The 17,526-nt window shown below is 39.1% G+C and overlaps 1 protein-coding gene across 5 annotated transcripts in view; it reads right to left on the reverse strand.

The window, feature by feature from the left end:
• The window catches only part of LOC128742118 (interferon regulatory factor 2-binding protein-like B), a 53,659-nt gene that overhangs the window by 14,630 nt on the left and 21,503 nt on the right, over positions 1-17,526 (reverse strand). For 3 of the 5 annotated variants that reach the window (XM_053838338.1, XM_053838337.1, XM_053838336.1), the window contains one exon: positions 4,721-4,780. The exons of the other annotated variants lie outside the window; for them this stretch is intronic. In XM_053838338.1, coding sequence (XP_053694313.1) covers positions 4,721-4,780 — 60 coding nt within the window. The remainder of the gene's footprint in view (positions 1-4,720; positions 4,781-17,526) is intronic. 5 annotated transcript variants of the gene reach the window in all.

Below are 17,526 nucleotides of genomic sequence, written 5' to 3' on the forward strand. Positions count from 1 at the left end.
TTAGAAAAATTAGAGTATTTTTATAGTAAAAGTTCTATAGTTCCTAAACAAGCAAAGATAGAGGTATACTATATTCAGCAATGTTGTGTATTTTTACTATTTGTACAACTTTATAAAACAGGAAAAAGTTATACAACAACTACAAAAACAACATAGAAAAACTGATTTTAACGATTTTTCATGTAGGCCATTGCATATTATTTTCAAAGTTTTTGTCCCCCCCCCGCCCTTCAAATTTGGCTCTAAAAAATCGGGGGGCAAAAAAAATTTGTTAAGCTTGAGTAAAAATTTGTTGTATAAAATCAATTATCTGTGGGTTTTACAACCTAAAGAACTCTAAAAAAGAGTGTACGGAGTGCTAACGCTTCTAGCACGAAACAAAAGTGGAAATACAAATAAATGCAGCTTCCGAAAACTGGCGAAAATTTATTTTTTTTCGATTTTGACTTTATTTTGGAAGATTTTTGCATAGAAAATAACAACGTATATATCAAAAGTAAGAATAAATTCGGGTTTCACAATTAAACTTCAAGCAAAAAATCTCAAAAATTATAATTTTTTTGCGTGATTAAAAAAATCTTTGTTTTTTTGACCCCCCCCCCCCCCCCCCCCTTCAGTTATCTAGCATCGGAAGGACAAAAAGTTTAAAAAATATTGGTGATGGCCTTATGAGAAACAGGATTTTTCTATCTTTGCTGAATAGATAGAAGGTTACTGTCTTCAGCCAAACTTCTTGTAATAATATGCTGTAAAACTTTGCAAAACACATCAATGTGTTCTATTGAAACTGAAGAAAAATAGATTTTTTAGTGCACTTTTAGGGGGATTAATCAAAATTTGAATTCAGCTGGGCGATAGAACTTTTAATTTGAAGAAATTCTTCCAAAGGTTTCATAAATCTAAAACCAAGTTTTCCCACTCAAAGCTAATGCACGTTTTTGGCGTGTGCGTTTGGGGTTCTGGACCAGTGTGCTGTGCCCGGTCCATTGAGCTGTTGCTTGACCAATTGAGGATTAAAATTTAATTTTTAGTAGAAGTCTTCGATATTGCAAGGTCTTAAGTTTTGAATTTTGAAAAAAATTACGAAAAAATTCCCCTTAGTCAGAAGGCAGTTTTATAGCGATCATCAGAAAGTTCTGGTGAAGCTGATAGTTTTATTAGCGGTTTTATGAAATTGGTCATGAAAACCATTATACGAACGTAATAAAACTGGGAATTTTTACTTGAGTTAGGCAATTCTAGAATACATACTTAAGCATAAAAATAATATTTTACGTACCGAGCAGAGCTCAATTTGCATTGAGAATAGACTCACATAGCATTCGTTTTAGTTTGAAAATCTTGAACAGAAAACGTAGACGATAAACTATTGGTGTTACTTTCCTTGTGCATGACGAAAAACGTTTGAAGTCCAGTCCAGTACTACTTAAAATGCGAAATGAAATACCACAGACCTGACCTTTTCGGTTGTAGATTCCATCGGATCATCCACCTCCGCTCATGCCTGGTCGACTTGGTTAAGCTTGGATAGTACCCATTAGTAAGTCTTCCCTATCTGATGAGCTACGATAGGTTTGTAGCACTGTGAGTCTGACCGAATCCACGATCGCGTACAATTCGTCAAAAGAGTTGAAGAGTTACTAATAAGGCGAATTGACTGACTCCCTTTTATCGAAAATAGTTTTACATTGAATTTGATTATTAAATTTTGTGTCACAAATTGATGTCCGAACTACAAAATTTGAGCTTCGAATTGTGTTTTGAAAGCTTTGACTAGAGTATTTCTTGCTATAGACCTTAAAACAAGAAATCCGGTTAAGAGATTTGATTCTAATAGTGGAATTATAGCATCCCAGATGGCCTCGAAGTACGATACTGGACTAACAAAGCAGTCGTCATGTGTTCGAATCTCAACCTAGAAAGACGAAAAAAGTCAATAGGTTTCGTTTCGCAGCACCAGGCCTGCAATTGTCTTGTACTCGAAGTCTGTCGAATAAAAAACAGCAGATCAAGTTTCGAATGCGGAATGGAGCCCAAGGTTCTGCTTTGCTTTTTTGCTGTGTGGACTCTTCACTGCGACCAGTATAGTTGATCTATTGTGATATCGCCCGGGTGTTTGCTGTATGACCAGCACTGCATTTCTTTTTGCTATAATCGCTAATAAATGAGCGATATGCTTATTAAATTTTATGCGTGCTTGTCTATTGGGGTTTACCCTTCCTTCAAAACTTGATCTACTTTACCCACCTATTCCTCACTGCCAGTACTATCCCATATTATACCCGTCCCTGGCGAGGACTCATTCGTTCCTCTGACCAGCACACTCAACTATAGAAGGAACTTTTGCACTGTCAAGGGGCTTCGGTGGGAAAATTCAGAATTCAGCATGAAGGAAGTGTGAATGAGGCTGAGAATAAATGCATGCTAAAGTCGCTTGACATCGAATGGTTTGATTCTACTAAGATGCGAACCCATGACCACTCGCTTGTCAAAGCAGACTCGGTAACCTTGCGGCTACGGAGCCCTACTAAGCTTTGCTTAGTGAATTTATAGTTGCAATTACAGATTCCGATTATTTTAAACTCAAAAAAATCTAAGAATTACAATTACGGAGTCATTGTTTGAGAGACATTCAATCTGCGGCTGGTTTTATCATCTATCAAAAGATTTTATTATAATTTTAATTTTGGTGCGATTCCGTCTTAACTACAAAAGAACACAATGAATGAAAAAAATATCCAAACAAAAGTGTTCTCTAAGTTTTCATAAATGAAAAATACCTAAGTCAAAAATAAAGCACTACATTTTGAAATGCCAAAAGCTGCTTTATGGATATTTTCCTTAATTTCATACATCAAAAAAAAATTCAAGTAAGAACACAAAACATAGAAAACCCATAAAACTAGACGTTGCCTTCGTTTCCTATTTCCTTCCGTTCTAGAAGGCATTGGACTTCGCTTTGAACTTCTTCTAGTAGTGCTCAAACCGGCGCGCGTAGTCACCGAGAAACCACGTAACCTAATAGAAAGCAAAATATTTACCGTTTCATGTCCAACTTGGCCTTACATACAACAGCACTGGCGTGTTTACAGAAGCATTTGTTTACTGCTGACGTTGACTGCTTGCGAACTGCTTGCTGCAGTTCATTCCCGGTATGAAACGGTAACTGACGACGCTGACGTAATTTCTTTTATTACTCACCGCCACACGAAGGAAGGTGGTAACCAACCGGCTATTGTGTGTCTGGTTGAGTTTACAACCGTAAAAATAACAAAGAAGGAATCGAATTTCGTTTGCTTCCTGAATTCGCATTCGGAGGGTTCTGGCGTGGAGTTCCAGATAACTAGCAGTGTATCATAAAATGTGTCCATGATACGACTAACAGAATTAGGACCAAATTTCTAAGGCACAAAACGTGTTGGCAAACGTAACTGGAACTGGTTGTTGTCTAAAGATATCAGCAGTTTTTCGTTCGTTTAGCTTTACTATTTGAACGGTAAACACGGAACGTGACAAGATCAAGAGCATTTGCTAAACGTCAGTCACGAACAAATAATCAACGGTACAGACGGTAGGGTGCTGGATGGGTTCGTCTACGGCGGGTCTTCGTCTACTTTCCAGACATATCGACAAGAAAACAGCATTATAACCAATTTCGATGCGAATTACAGTCAAACCAACCTGGTATTGATATTTATGGATTGTCTCTTTGCTATCGAGGAAAAGATTATGTTAGAAAATTACTATTTTTCAATATTTGTTCAAAAAATAGAAGTCCTCTTGATTTTCCTACCAGTTTTGGTATGACGAAAAGAAGCTTGAGTATGACGAAGAGTAACTACTTAAAATTTTGAGCTGTGATTCAAACTATTTCCACTCATTTTATAGTAGTTGGGTAGCTCTTGGACACAGCTCAAAGAATATGTGTATAGATTTTTGTAAATAATTGCTGTCTGTCCATGATAAACGAAAGAAATCTGGCTTATGACGAAGTGAATTTTCGTATGACGAATTCCCGCTGGAGCATGAAAAATTGTTCCACTGAGAAATGTTAGTTCCGAAATATTTTTTCACGCTAAATGGGTATACATGTACAGGCAAGATGTGTCAGATTTATCTGGTGTAAAAAACTTGAGTACTTGTGGATTAATTCTTATAAAAACTCGCAATAAAGTCTGGATCGTGTTTACGTATGACGAAGAGGGTCTGTAACCCTACAAAGAAAAACTAGAAATATGTTGAATCTGAATTAGTATTGATTAGTATTGAAAGCCAAATTTTAAGAGGTTGAATTTTCCATTTTGAATTTTACTTGCATCGTCACAAGCTTTATGAGACCCGTCTTAATACCAGCTATCAATATCCAAACCCATTTCGTGACGATCCATTCCTACGGATATGATAATGACAGTAGTATTAGCCATCTGTATACTGTATTATAACATGCAATTGCAGCATTGTAGAGCTCTCCAATTAGGAATTTGAGTTTGCCGCTGACAAACTGGCGTACCAAGAACTCAAATAACGCAGTAAATGAATGGTAATAATAATAATAATAGCCTTCAATTATCTAGTGCATATTATTTGCCGGTGGGTTTGCTCTAGTTAGTTATTTACCTTTGCGTGTACATGGTATGAATTATACATTTTTCTTCAATTTTTAAAATAATACTGTAAAATGAGACAAAAAGAACTAATAACAATACAGTTTTTAACTTACATTTATAACGTTGCACAACAGGGGCGTTCACGTAAATCCCCATATTTTGATGCTTTTGGTCTGGAATAGAATGAAACAATGGGAAGAATTGATCAGAATCAAGATCGGACATGATTATATTTAGGATATTGTAATTAGAAAAAGAAATTTGAATTTACTGAATGAAACATACACTTATTGCGTTTATTTTTGGCGAAATCCACTCAACCAGTTTACGAAAATCTGGCAGTCAAGCGGACAGTACAGTTTGTTGCAGAAAAAAAACCAAAAACAACTACAAAACATTTTCTTCGTATAAAATGGCCTCGGTTAGGTCAAAAACCAAAACGATCGAATACAGCTCCTGTCACGGGACAAAATCCGGAGCAGAAAATTAAAAGTGGATGCAAAATTTAAACACATCCAATTGAAATAAATGTACCTGTCCGATCTTGATCCCCCTTTGTTTTTACAGAAATTCTAATTTTTACTTTTAAGAGCCAACAGTCTTCCTGGAAAGGCTCATACCTACATAGAAAATTTAAACTCAAAGGGTAATAAAACCTATAAAATAATAACTCCGTCAGAGGAGAACTGTTTCCGTGTTTTATTCAATTTTTAGTCATGAAGTTGTTAATATCTATCACCAGAAGAACAAAAACGATTCAACGAGATCCTTTCAACACCTTCCGGCCGTCGTAACCAACCGCGCGGCTCCATTCCGGGAGCTGCCGGCGGCAGCGGGTAAAGAAAAGTATCATCAGTACCGTCGGTCGGTCGTTTCGGTAGCAGCCGTTCGTTTCTGTCTCTGCTGCCAGAAACGGATTCTGACGTCGACGAACTTGCATTTTGTTGCCCCGCCTCTTTCCGCTTCTTTTTCTGAGACCGTTTTTTACGCCGACGGACGGGCGCGCTGCCTCTGCTGCTGCCAGGCTGCCAGGCTGCCACATGCGAATCATTCCGCTTCATTTCGGTGCTCTATTTCCCTCTGGCACCCGAAAGCAGCGAACCAGTCAATCATGCAACACCCAAATTTCCCACCCAGCCGACCAACCCTTACCCAGTCAAGGAAACGGTGAAGATTGTGTCGTCCTTGGTGTGGATTTTTTTTTAATTCGCAAACTCTCACTACTAGCCTGCTTCGTTTGTGATTTCTTATTTGACCATGTGTACACTACACTGTTATCGAGAAACAGTCGTCGCTGGCGTTTTACAGCGGTGTTGGTGCTCATGTAGGTACTCAAATCTTCTACGCTGGTAAATGTATGCCGTTTTTCAATGCTACTCCAACATACGTACATGTTTTTTTTCATCGTCTTCTCTATCTGTTTACAATGTACATAACAGTATAAATTCTCCGCCAAATACCAACCGGCTAACCAGTCAGCCATCCGCCCATCCAACCAAACCAGTCAGCCGAAACCGGTCGGTCAGGTTTTACTGGTGACGTGCTAGTCATCTACATAGCTAGTCACGATCACGACTCGCGGTTGCATTGCGCAGAACGGAGCGCACGTAATCTACCGATACACTCTCAGCACGCTGATGCTCGAGCGGAGCGGTTTGTGTACAGGACGGACGGACGGTGGGTGGTTGGTTGGCTGCGAGCTGAGAGGTACGTAACACTGAAGCGGGTACGAGAGTGAACAAGTCGCGACCGAAGACGAGTGCGACGACGAGATTTTTGCGTAAGCAAACATCGACCGTACATTGCGCCAGAAATAGCTGCCATTATTGTGTGAGTCAGAATGGTGAATGGAAAAAGTAGAAAACCATACCAAATACAGGTTAAACCGATACACACATACTGGCAGCGAACGAGCGAAGGGCAGCAAAATCGATTGGTAACGGTATGAATGCTAGAATGACGTAAGCGACACCGGTTGGTGAGGAACGCTATCGTCTCAATTCTACATTTCGACTATAGGCGTTCTGTTCAGAAATTTAATTCGAGTCGAATCATATTTTGGTCAGAACAAAAAGCACAATGTAAGGTTTTCGAATCCTGTTTATTTTAAATTACAAGGAGATTGCTATTCTAGCCTATTCTGGTAGAAACTCAGAACCTCATTTTAGAAAACGATCTTTCATCAAAATTTGAAATCGAATACAATATAAAAAGTAGTTTGCATTTGACATATAACTACATTTTTGAGTTAGATTTTACAGACATATTGAAGAAAATGTCAAGTCGATTTTTTCTTGATACATATATCAGATTGAAGAATACGAAAACATTTAAAGTCGTTTAAATCGGGGTAAGTCTGGTATCATTACTTAAATATCAGATTGCATACCTTTGTGAATTAATTTCACTTCTTCTGAACATTTTTTCACTTCTTCACTTCTGGAAATTATTTGTTAAAACCTCATGACCGTAGTCTTACGCCTAGAAACAGGAATTACGGCTGGTTGAGTTTAAATTTTAACAATCTCTGCTCAGCAAAACTTTTGGCGAAAAAAATTTGCTTTCAACACAATTGCATGAGTTGCATAAAATCAGCAATAAAGATGCTAGAAGCTTATTTTAGTATGACCTTTATATAACAAGCAGAAGATGGATGTTGAATGTCATTCAAAATGATGAGCAAGACTACAAGGAGATCATGTCTTAGAATTGTATATTTCGCATCCTGGTGGGATGGTGAGGAACGTAAGGTCAATATTTGTTGCTACTAAAGGCCTGCGCATTCTCTGAATCTTCACAAGCATTTTAGAAAGGGAATTGTTAGTAGAAGGAGAACTAGATCATTATAGAACTAGTAGGATTCATTTTATTTGATAATATGATTTGTCAGCGAGAGCTAGGTGTGCATGTTATTAAAAGGGGTACTCTGACGTTAACTAACTCCGGTATTCGACAGCTTTCAGTCGATGGAGATTAATAGATTGGTCATATGACCCCAACAAATTATGTTATAATTTGAAGAGTGAAATAATATTAATTTTGGAGCTTATATAATCGAAAAACGCAGGTAAACATAATCCGCAGCTGCGAACCGAAATAATACTGTGTGGAATGTTACGTCCTTTTATCGCGAGAAAATTGGAGTAACATACCAGAATTAAGCAAAAAAATTTATGCCGAAATGGATATAAAAAGACGTGCTGTGAACAAATACCAGAATTATTTTTTTAAAGTCGGAACGGACCAATCTCCGAACACCCGCGTTGAAAATCGCGGCTTACACCCTAACACGGATGACCAACGTCGCGTGCAGTGCCTTGTAAGTGCAAGCAGGGATGGTACGATCACTTTGACTCAATTCACATTCATTTAACAGTACCGTCTCAACTAAGCAAAATTTGAGAGTTTTATATGGGATATTTGTAGAATTAGTAATTATCTATAATTTTGCTGAATAAAGTTTTGCTGTATCTTTTTTAGTTACGGTTCTACAATGCTAGTAGCTCATTAGTAGCTAAGTGAACGTTCACTCTGCTACTAATGAGCTACTAGCTTTGTGGCACCGTAAATACAAAAGATACAGGCCAATTTTATTCAGTAAAGTTGTAGATAATATTTAGTTCTTAAATCGTCCCATATATAGCTTTTTCAAATTCTGCTTGACTGAGACGGCACTGTAAAATGAATGTGAATTAAATCAAAGTGATTGTGCCATCCCTGAGTGCAAGTATGTACCTGTACAGCTTTGTCGTTCCGTTAGAAAACCAGTTAGATTCAAACTTCTCGTTCGATTGTTAATTACAATAGACGGAGGAAGAGGCACAATTTCTGTCTAAAAATAACTCAACCCGCCAGTGTTCGTGGAATTTGAGAAACGTCACGCGCTTATAAGGAGGTTGTCGAGTGTCCTTTTTACCTAGTCCGCTGTGGTTCACAGGTTCACCAATACTACAACTTACTACAGTGGACCCCCGTTCGTTTGAACGATTCCTGATGCAAACTAACGGGGTTACTTTTTAATTTGAACAACTGGCCACCCTAAATATGCTGAAACTCGTACGAACTGGCCGCCCTGCTCTTTGTTATTGTTTTGGTGGTTTGATTCAGTTGGCAGTGGCAAGCAGCGAATATTTCATTCTCCGATCGAATTTCTATCGTAATTGTTGGGAAACGGAATGTGAAACTGATTAAACATGCTAGATTAGTACAAACAAATCGTGTTTATGTGCATTGTCTGCATAAGCAAATGATGCCATGTTGAGAATGACATTTGAACCATTTTTAATTTGCACATCGTGCAAACCAACGGGGTTCAAATTAAAGTGTTCAGATTAAAAACGGTCAAAAGAACGGGGGTCCACGGTACACATAGTCCTATGACCTGCACTTCGATTTCAATTTATTTAGCTACGAAGCTGATGAATAAAACGTATTCAACACAACGAGAGTGTTGGTTCGGCGATCTCATTGAACAAGCATACCAACACGTTATGCCTGGTGCTAATTCAGTATCATATCAATAAAGGAGATAAAAAGGGAATGTGAAACAACTTCTACTCGATATGAAAATAGAGACCAGTTGCCATATCTGCTGGTTTAGCGATACCGTTGAACAACTTATACTGGCTACATATTGCTTGTGGTGTTTTGCAAAGCCATGAGCATATTTGCCATAGTGTGCGTGTATCGCCGTAAAGTTGTCATTTTTGAATATGGTTCAATAGGTTTACAAAACCATGCATTACTTCTGAGCAAATTATCATGGAAACCGAGAGAAATATGCTGTGGACAATGTTTTGAAGCAACCCTTTGCTACACGGAATATGGAAGGAAAATTGATATTCATGGAAAGTACAGTGCCAGGTACTGCAATGAAGGAACTAAAATCTACATATATACAAATTGAAAGGAAAAGGAATGCACCGTATTTTGAACTTTTGAACATTCAATGCTACGAAACTCAGTGCTTATGTAGTTCCAGTAAATTGAATAAATTGTTCTGCTGGTCTCGTTTGCTATTCAAGGGCTGCACTGATAAAGTCCGGTTTTGCAGATTTAAATCATTTATACGCAAATTTGTATTTATCGCTGGTTGAACACTTACACTGCTCTTACCCCTTCATGTCTTGTTCCACTCTGTTTGGATAATATAAAACACTTTGATTTCGTTACTTTCTTACAGGAAATTAAAACGGTTGACACTTTTTCTGTACTTTTACCAGCACGGAATGCCATGTCAGACTCTGACAAGAATCGAACCAAGCTGTGTTCGAAGCATTCCAACCGGATCCGAACCCGTGACTTGCCGGTAGTGATAATCCTTTGAATCGCAGTGGACTGGACAAAAAACTACAAGGTATACAGCCCAAAGGGTTGTACGAAAAGGTGACGTAGGACTATATCAGATCATTAGATCAAGGACTAATGTAAACTGCACTTCTGGCATATGTATCTTTATACGAAAATTTGTGTACCATTGTTTAATTGAAGAGTAGAGCGAAATATTCAAATTCAATTCTTCATTGAATACGTGGACAGTTCATAAGTACAAGGCCTGCAGCCAATGAGACATATAGTTTCTTTTAAAAATCACTTGTATGCATCATAAAGGTTGAAATGGTAATAAATGACCAGCTCACAGATTATTGTATTGAATATGATTATGCGTAGTTTGACATGTTTCAATAATCTTTCTTTTACTCGCTTGTTGCCTTTAAAAGGGCCATTGGTTACAAATAACATTAAAGCCAAAGCACGTTTATCGCAAATATGACGTGCCATTCGAATGTCCTTCTCTTTTGGCATAAATGGCAACAGGATCATAAGTTAGCGGCGTCGATTCACAGTCTTTTGCTCCAAGAAGATTTTACTAGTTTACTTTCACAGCTTACCACTTGTTACATAGCAGAAAATATGGCTCATACGCAAAAATGTCTGTTTTATTTGTATGAGAGTCCTTATCCTAAAACTGTCATAAAATAAATTCATGCCTCCAATAACCCTCGCATGCCAAATTTGGTTCCTTTTGCTTGATTAGTTCTCGAGTTATGAGAAAATTTGTATATTATTTATATGGGAGCCCCCCTCTTAAACAGGGGAGAGGTCTCAATTCACCATAGAAAAATTGTTAACTTCTGAAACCACCACATGCCAAATTTGGTTCCATTTGCTTGATTAGTTCTTGAGTTATAAGGAAATTTGTATTTCATTTGTATGGGAACCCCCCCCCCCTCTTACGCCCTTCTTAAATTTGGTCTCTAACTCCCCCATAAAATTGCTGGTCATTTTATCTATCCAACGACATATTAATTGTTCATTTTCGTTCAGTAGTTTAGTAGTTATTAGCATTTGAAATCTTTCATTCAAACGTTACACTATTTCGTTTTCACAAAGTTCTATCCAGTCCCAGTATAGTAAACAAAGACGTAGTCCTACGTCAAAAGAGACTACGCACCCCCTTATTACGCATTATTATTGGTGGAGTTCGTTAAGAAGCATGAGGAACTGCGTATCCTTCAATCAGCATGTATTTGTTCTTGGTCGTTTCGTGATAACCAACTTCCGAATGATTTTATGTCAAATTGCATTCGGGATATTGAACATAAGGCGCAAGCTGATGCAATTCTTACAGATCTGACAGCTGCATTCAACCGAATTATTCACCACGTTTTACTAAAAGAGGCTCAAGTCCAAAATGTGAGATTTATTCCTTGCTGGACTAGCATAGGAAAATGAACCCTCACGAGGTTTGTTTACGTTTTCGCCTTGAGCCCTTTTCAATTGTTGGTCATCATTTATAAACAAATCAAATGTGCCGCATGGGTAGCACGCTTGGCCATCTCCTTTTCATTATTTTTTTCAATGACGTAGCAAATGCAATGGTCGTGGGTTTGAATCTTAGTAGAATCAAGCCATTCCTTGTCAAGTGACTTTAGCATGGCTTCATTCTCAGGCCCCTCATTTATCCTTCCTTCATGCTGAATTCTACATTTACCCTCTGAAGCCTCTTGACAGTGCAAATGTCCCTTCTATAGTTAAGTGTACTGGTCAGAGGTAGGAATGAGTTCTCACCAGGGACGGCTATAATATGGGATAGTACTGGCTGCGAGGAATAAGTGGTTAAAGTAGATCAAACTTTGAAGGAAGGGTAAACCTCAATACATACAAGCACGCATAAAATTTAATAAGCCTATCGCTCGTTCAATAGCGATTATAGCAAAAAGAAATACAGTGCAGGTCATACAGCAAACACCCGTGCGATATCACAATAGATCAATAAGCATATCGCTCATTCAATAGCGATTATAACTAAAAGAAATGCAGTGCAGGTCATACAGCAAACACCCGGGCGATATTACAATAGATCAACTATACTGGTCGCAGTAATGAGTCCACACATGGAAAAAAAATCATACGAGTACAATAAAACTTACATTGTTGATTGGGGTGTATCATCATTAGCCTAAGTCAGGCTCAGATAAAATGAGTCGTCATTGATTTTGTACATTTCAAAAGCAGTTTTATTTATTTGAAACAGAAATTCTGTTCATGAAAATATATTCGCTGTGTTCAAATCGGCAAGAAGAATGCAGTGAATACATTTTTGAATACAGAACCCATGTTTTGGCCTAAAAACTGCTTCTGAAATTGAGCTCTCCGACGAAAAGTTAATGACTGCTCATTTCCCGTTAATTTCTTCTATCTTCAGCTAATCATGTAGATGCCAATTCATTGCAAAGCATCTGCGTTTCATGAATCGGTTACTGCTGTTTTAAGGTAGTTAGGTCGTTTAGGGAACTTGCCTTGAAATGCATCAAAAGAAAGGGACACCAAAGAGAACCTCTCAATGTTACCTAGGTCCAGTTTCACGAGATTTGTTACCGTAAGTAATGCTCATGGGTGAATTTTGATATTTGGTGATGAGTTGAACGACCACGATAGACTTCGATAGATTGAAATAATGGTCACAATAGTTTAAGTCTTTGCGTGAAAGCTAACCAACTGACTCCGCGCATCAGAAAACCATGGAAACCACAACCTCCCAGTTGGCTACAACCTTAGCCTAACATCCCGGTAGTCACATGTTCGAATTTAAGCTGGGAGACGCTGTTACAATCAAAAGGATCCTTCTGTTTCTTATTCGACAGACTTCGCAGTCAGTTATTAGAGTTAGAGGACCATTGCTACCATCCTATTGATTCTTGACTGACTGGCCTCTCCCAGTCGAGATTTGAATCTACAACAACTGGTTTGCTAGATCAATGTCGTACTTCAAGGCCAATTGAGAGGCGAAGCCTAATCTCAGCTATTGACACTTAAAAAAATATATATTAAGAGAAAGACTCATTATTGAGGTTACTTTAAATTATTTTTGAAGCTTTTGTTTTTTTAATAGTTTACACTATTCAATTATGAAATTATTTTAATTATTTTAACACATTTTTCACTATTATTTTACTATACAGTAATGTCCCGATTTTGTCACCCCCATGATGAATTTAGGGGTGACAACAACGGGACAGTGACAAAATCGGGCATGTTTTTTATTTTTATTTTTTCTCAGATATTAACTTAGAACGAACTACATATATTTCATTCTGATCACTTTTAGGACATTTCGCACTTCCTGCTACCTCTCTGTGGACATTTGTCACCTTTTCACAGCACAGGTCCCAAAGGTATGAAAACACGCGTTTTTTAATTGCGCCGAAATAGTTGATTATACTGGTTAACTATGTTCAGAGAAATTTCACAGCGTAAAAAGCTCTTTCTTATGGTATGAACCATTCTTTGACTAATCCCTCTAAAAGTAAGATAGAAAATTTATTTTTCAAGCAGTAAGAGATAGAGCAAAACAATGTTCTACAAAATTTTTGACAAGACTATTATAAAGAACTTTGCCAAAGAAAGTAACCTTCTAGCTATTATAATTGTGGAGATAAGCAACAACTTTTGTGAAAACCCCACGATAATCAACTTGTTGAACACAGTTTTTTTCACAGTGTTTTAACACATTTGACATGTTTTAAAATGATTTTCAAACTAAGCTTTCGATAAATCAAAAGCGTGACAAAATCGAGTAAAAAACGTGACAAAATCGGGGAGTGACAAAATCGGGTTACCACTGTACCACCTTTTGTACAAAAAAAACTATTTTTAACTTGAGAGTGTTGCTACATTCATAAAAACCAACTAGAATCAACTAAATCTTCTTAATCAAGTTCAAATTGAAGTAAGATTCATCTCTGATTTTTTTAAATCATTTAAACAGTAGGCAGCAAAATCATGTGACTCAAGCCACTGCTAATAATATTCAAAACCACTTAGAGCCATTTCATAAATATGCAATCGAGCATGTTACTTCTCAGTGGCGTGTGCGTCATTTATACCTTCGCACGTCAGCGAAACCGAATGAATGTTTCGACGCAATTCGACTTCATCGTCACGACTCGCGACAGCCAGCCAGCAAGCAGCATGATGCCGAAGGGGCCTGCTGGCAGCAGACAGAACGGATGAAGCGGCGGGTTACTCTGCTAACCTACACACGAATCATGCGCGGTAACCTCTGCGTGTCGAGCCGATGTATGTCGCATCGATCTCGACGGAGATTTTCTTCAGCACTTCCGCCGCCACCCGCAGCCCGCCGCCCCCCGTTCATCGATACTTGGACTCATCGTAGCGAATCGAGCGGGGGTCATTGCCACCCCAGGCCCCATTCCATCATCGCACAGGAATCTTCGGCGTGTAGTATATTGTGCACTTGTGGGACTTGTTCCGCATTTAAACTGTGTTTTAGTATGTGTATGTGTGTGCGTGTGTGCAAAGGAAAGAAAGAGAATGTGAAGTTAAGAAAGAGAACGCATCCAGCAGGACGGACGGAGACCAGAACCTGGCCCCGGCAACATTGGATCGATATTGCTGCGTTCCGCAGGAGTGTGCTCTCGAAATTATGTACCTACCACGCAGATGTAGCATATTGCAGTCTTATCTACCGCTTTGGTTTATGCAGTTATCGATTGATGGATTATGTTATGTAAGCCTGCGCCCTGGTCGATTCACTTCTTGTCTGTCACGCGTACCGGAATTCGTTAGGTCCTCCTTAATACAGATTTTATGTTTAATCATAGTTTTATTACAATTAACAATGATTTTGAATGGTATTTAAGGTGACATTGCCATTGGTCGTCGTCGATTCAGCCAATTTCAAAAGCAGTTTTTTTGTTTGAAACAAAAATTCTGTATATGAAAATAGATTCGCTGTGTTTGGATTGGCGAGAAGAATGCAGTATTTGCATTTTGACAAACAGAACCCCGCTTTTGGGCCAAAAAACTGCTTCCGAAATTGGACTCTCCGTTAATGACTGCTAATTTCCCATTAAAAGTCATCATTTCATCATCAGTCAACATTTTATACTGCAATTTTATATACCATTTAACTTATTTATTTTTAATGGAATGATTTTTTAAAAGGTTAGGAGCATATTTCTGGAAAAAAAAGTTGTGCTATAGTGTAGCAAGCAAATTACTGGCCGTGATGATACAATTTGTACAGGAAATAAGCACATAGTGCATCGAATTAAATGACAAAAAAATATTTAACCAATTGCAGCTAGCATTCGCAAAAGCGTGCTGATACCTGTAACAGGATAGCTGGGTGTCGAGTTTCGCAATGCGGAAAGCGCTAGCTCCCGAATGCATGTCGGAATGTGACTTTATCGCTGTGTAAAACATGTCATCTGGAGGCCTGAAGCACGCACACGTACACCGCACCGCAAGCCCGCCTGGTCAAAAAATCATCAGCGGAGCGGTTATTTACATCAAAATCACGAACAGTGGGATGTGATGTGTTGTGGAAAACGAAAATCGTGACTGGAAGCGGATTGCGGAAGCGGTAGCGGAGTGCACTCTCGGTCGATAAAATACAACCCAATACGACGTTGTATAGCTCTGTCGTCGCCTTCTCCGAAAGCGGGAGAAGGTGCTGGTGCTCGACGGACGCCACCAGAGGACGAACACCGTCGGTTGATCCGCATCAGCCGACGTATAGACAGAGCTACAACAATACATAATATACAGTTAGTCGAAATGTAGGTTATTGAGTGAGGAACATGAGACGTCCCTACACACAACATAACGCGCACGTACAAATGTGAGGTGGCCCTCGACAGAACCATCGCGCGTGTTCTTTCCCTGGCTTCCATCTCGCGTGAGCTGTATCGATCGCGCTTTAGTCACGCTGACGGAGACTGGCCCCGGTTTGAAGCCAAACGCCGTCGGCATCCTCCTCGTTGTGCTTGCTGCTGATGAACAAACCCTACCCAACCGACCGTCCGACCGACCGACCGCGCTCCACAGTCACTTTCAATGTTTATTAAACCGGATTCCGTGTATTAAGCCAGCAGTTCTTTCAACTTAGATCAGGTTTTATTCGATGTTGAGCTGGACGTAAAAAAATCTCCACTGGCCGGGAACGAACCAATCGGTTTTTATTACGTTGATACCATTTTGGTGTCCGTTAAACCAGTTTATTCTGCAGAGTACATGGTTCAAAAAGCAATTGTGAAAATCATTTAAACTAATTTTTCAATAGTTGTTAAACTTTTAAATCTCAGCCCTATTATCTAGTATAATACACGGTAAAAATTATGTGACGAATTCCATGAAATTAACTGATTCTACATGAAGTTACTTGGCACTGTATAATAACTCCAACTCTTGGTTCCAATTTGAAAAAAAATGTGATAAAAGTGAGCATGGAAACTCACACCGGCACAGGAAAGCATACTTACTTTACAACCATCGCGAAGCTTTCCAATTGCTGCTGTTGATGGAAAATGAATTGTCTGCTTGTACCTAGCATAATGGCATAAACCGTCGCCGTAGCGTGAAAAATGCCTTAGAAATAAACGTTCAAGAATGCATTGCTAATGCCTTTTATTCACGCCATCATCATCAAACGACCACCACCAACACCATCGACAACCCCGCCGGGGTGCTCGTATGTAGGCAAACAATTTTAACATAGTTGGACGGTTGGTTGACTGACTGACTGACTCTCGCAGCAGTCCCGCAGTCAAGCTTTGGTTACTCAGTTATGATGTAATCTATAAACTTGAAAAGCAAAAAAAAAAATACTCCAAACACGGAACGCGCGTCTTATCAAACGTCGGGTTACTCGAGGAGACGCGAAAGACGGACGGACGGGGGGGCATTCAACGGACAGCGTCGGTCGTGAAGCTCGCACAGCCTGAGTAAATGCATTTTTGTAATAGCATTTACTCGGTCGACAAAGTAAACACCGCGCCGCGCAGATGAGAGGAGTTCGTGCGGCACCATTCCATTCCTGTCGTAGCCGCCGTAGCTGCCGTAGCCGGCTGGACGGGTTGATGGAAATCGAAATCATGCTCAAGACCGGTTTCGGATGCCCCCGTCGATACAAGAACTACGCCATCCGATCCGTCGTCGTCGACTGGCTAGCAACGCGAATCGTGCGGGTTTTTTTTCGAAAGTTGTTCTTGATTGTGGCTCTGCACGAGAACTTGTTTCTGCTGTTTTTTAGCGCTATTGAACTGGTCATGTGATGCGAATTGGAACGATGAGGGCTATAACCGGGCGATGTTTTTTTTTGCTGGCCGATGCCAGATCTGGCCTTTCACTTTGCTCCGGCTCAGGCACGTAGTGATTTCTACGATGCAATTTTCTGCATGTTTGTAGATAATATAACTCCTATAAAAGCTAAAAAATTTAAATTGAAAGAAACATTCTTGTGTTACTGCATTTTATTGGGTAACAGCAAAATGGAAAAAATCATTTCACAAGGCGCTTAGAAGTGATATGTACTTCTACAATTATCTGCGACTTATCGACGTAGAATGGAGGCTTTACATAACCTCAAAAAAACATTCGAACGGTATAAAAT

Source organism: Sabethes cyaneus, chromosome 3, assembly GCF_943734655.1.
Source record: "Sabethes cyaneus chromosome 3, idSabCyanKW18_F2, whole genome shotgun sequence".
Taxonomy (NCBI): domain Eukaryota; kingdom Metazoa; phylum Arthropoda; class Insecta; order Diptera; family Culicidae; genus Sabethes; species Sabethes cyaneus.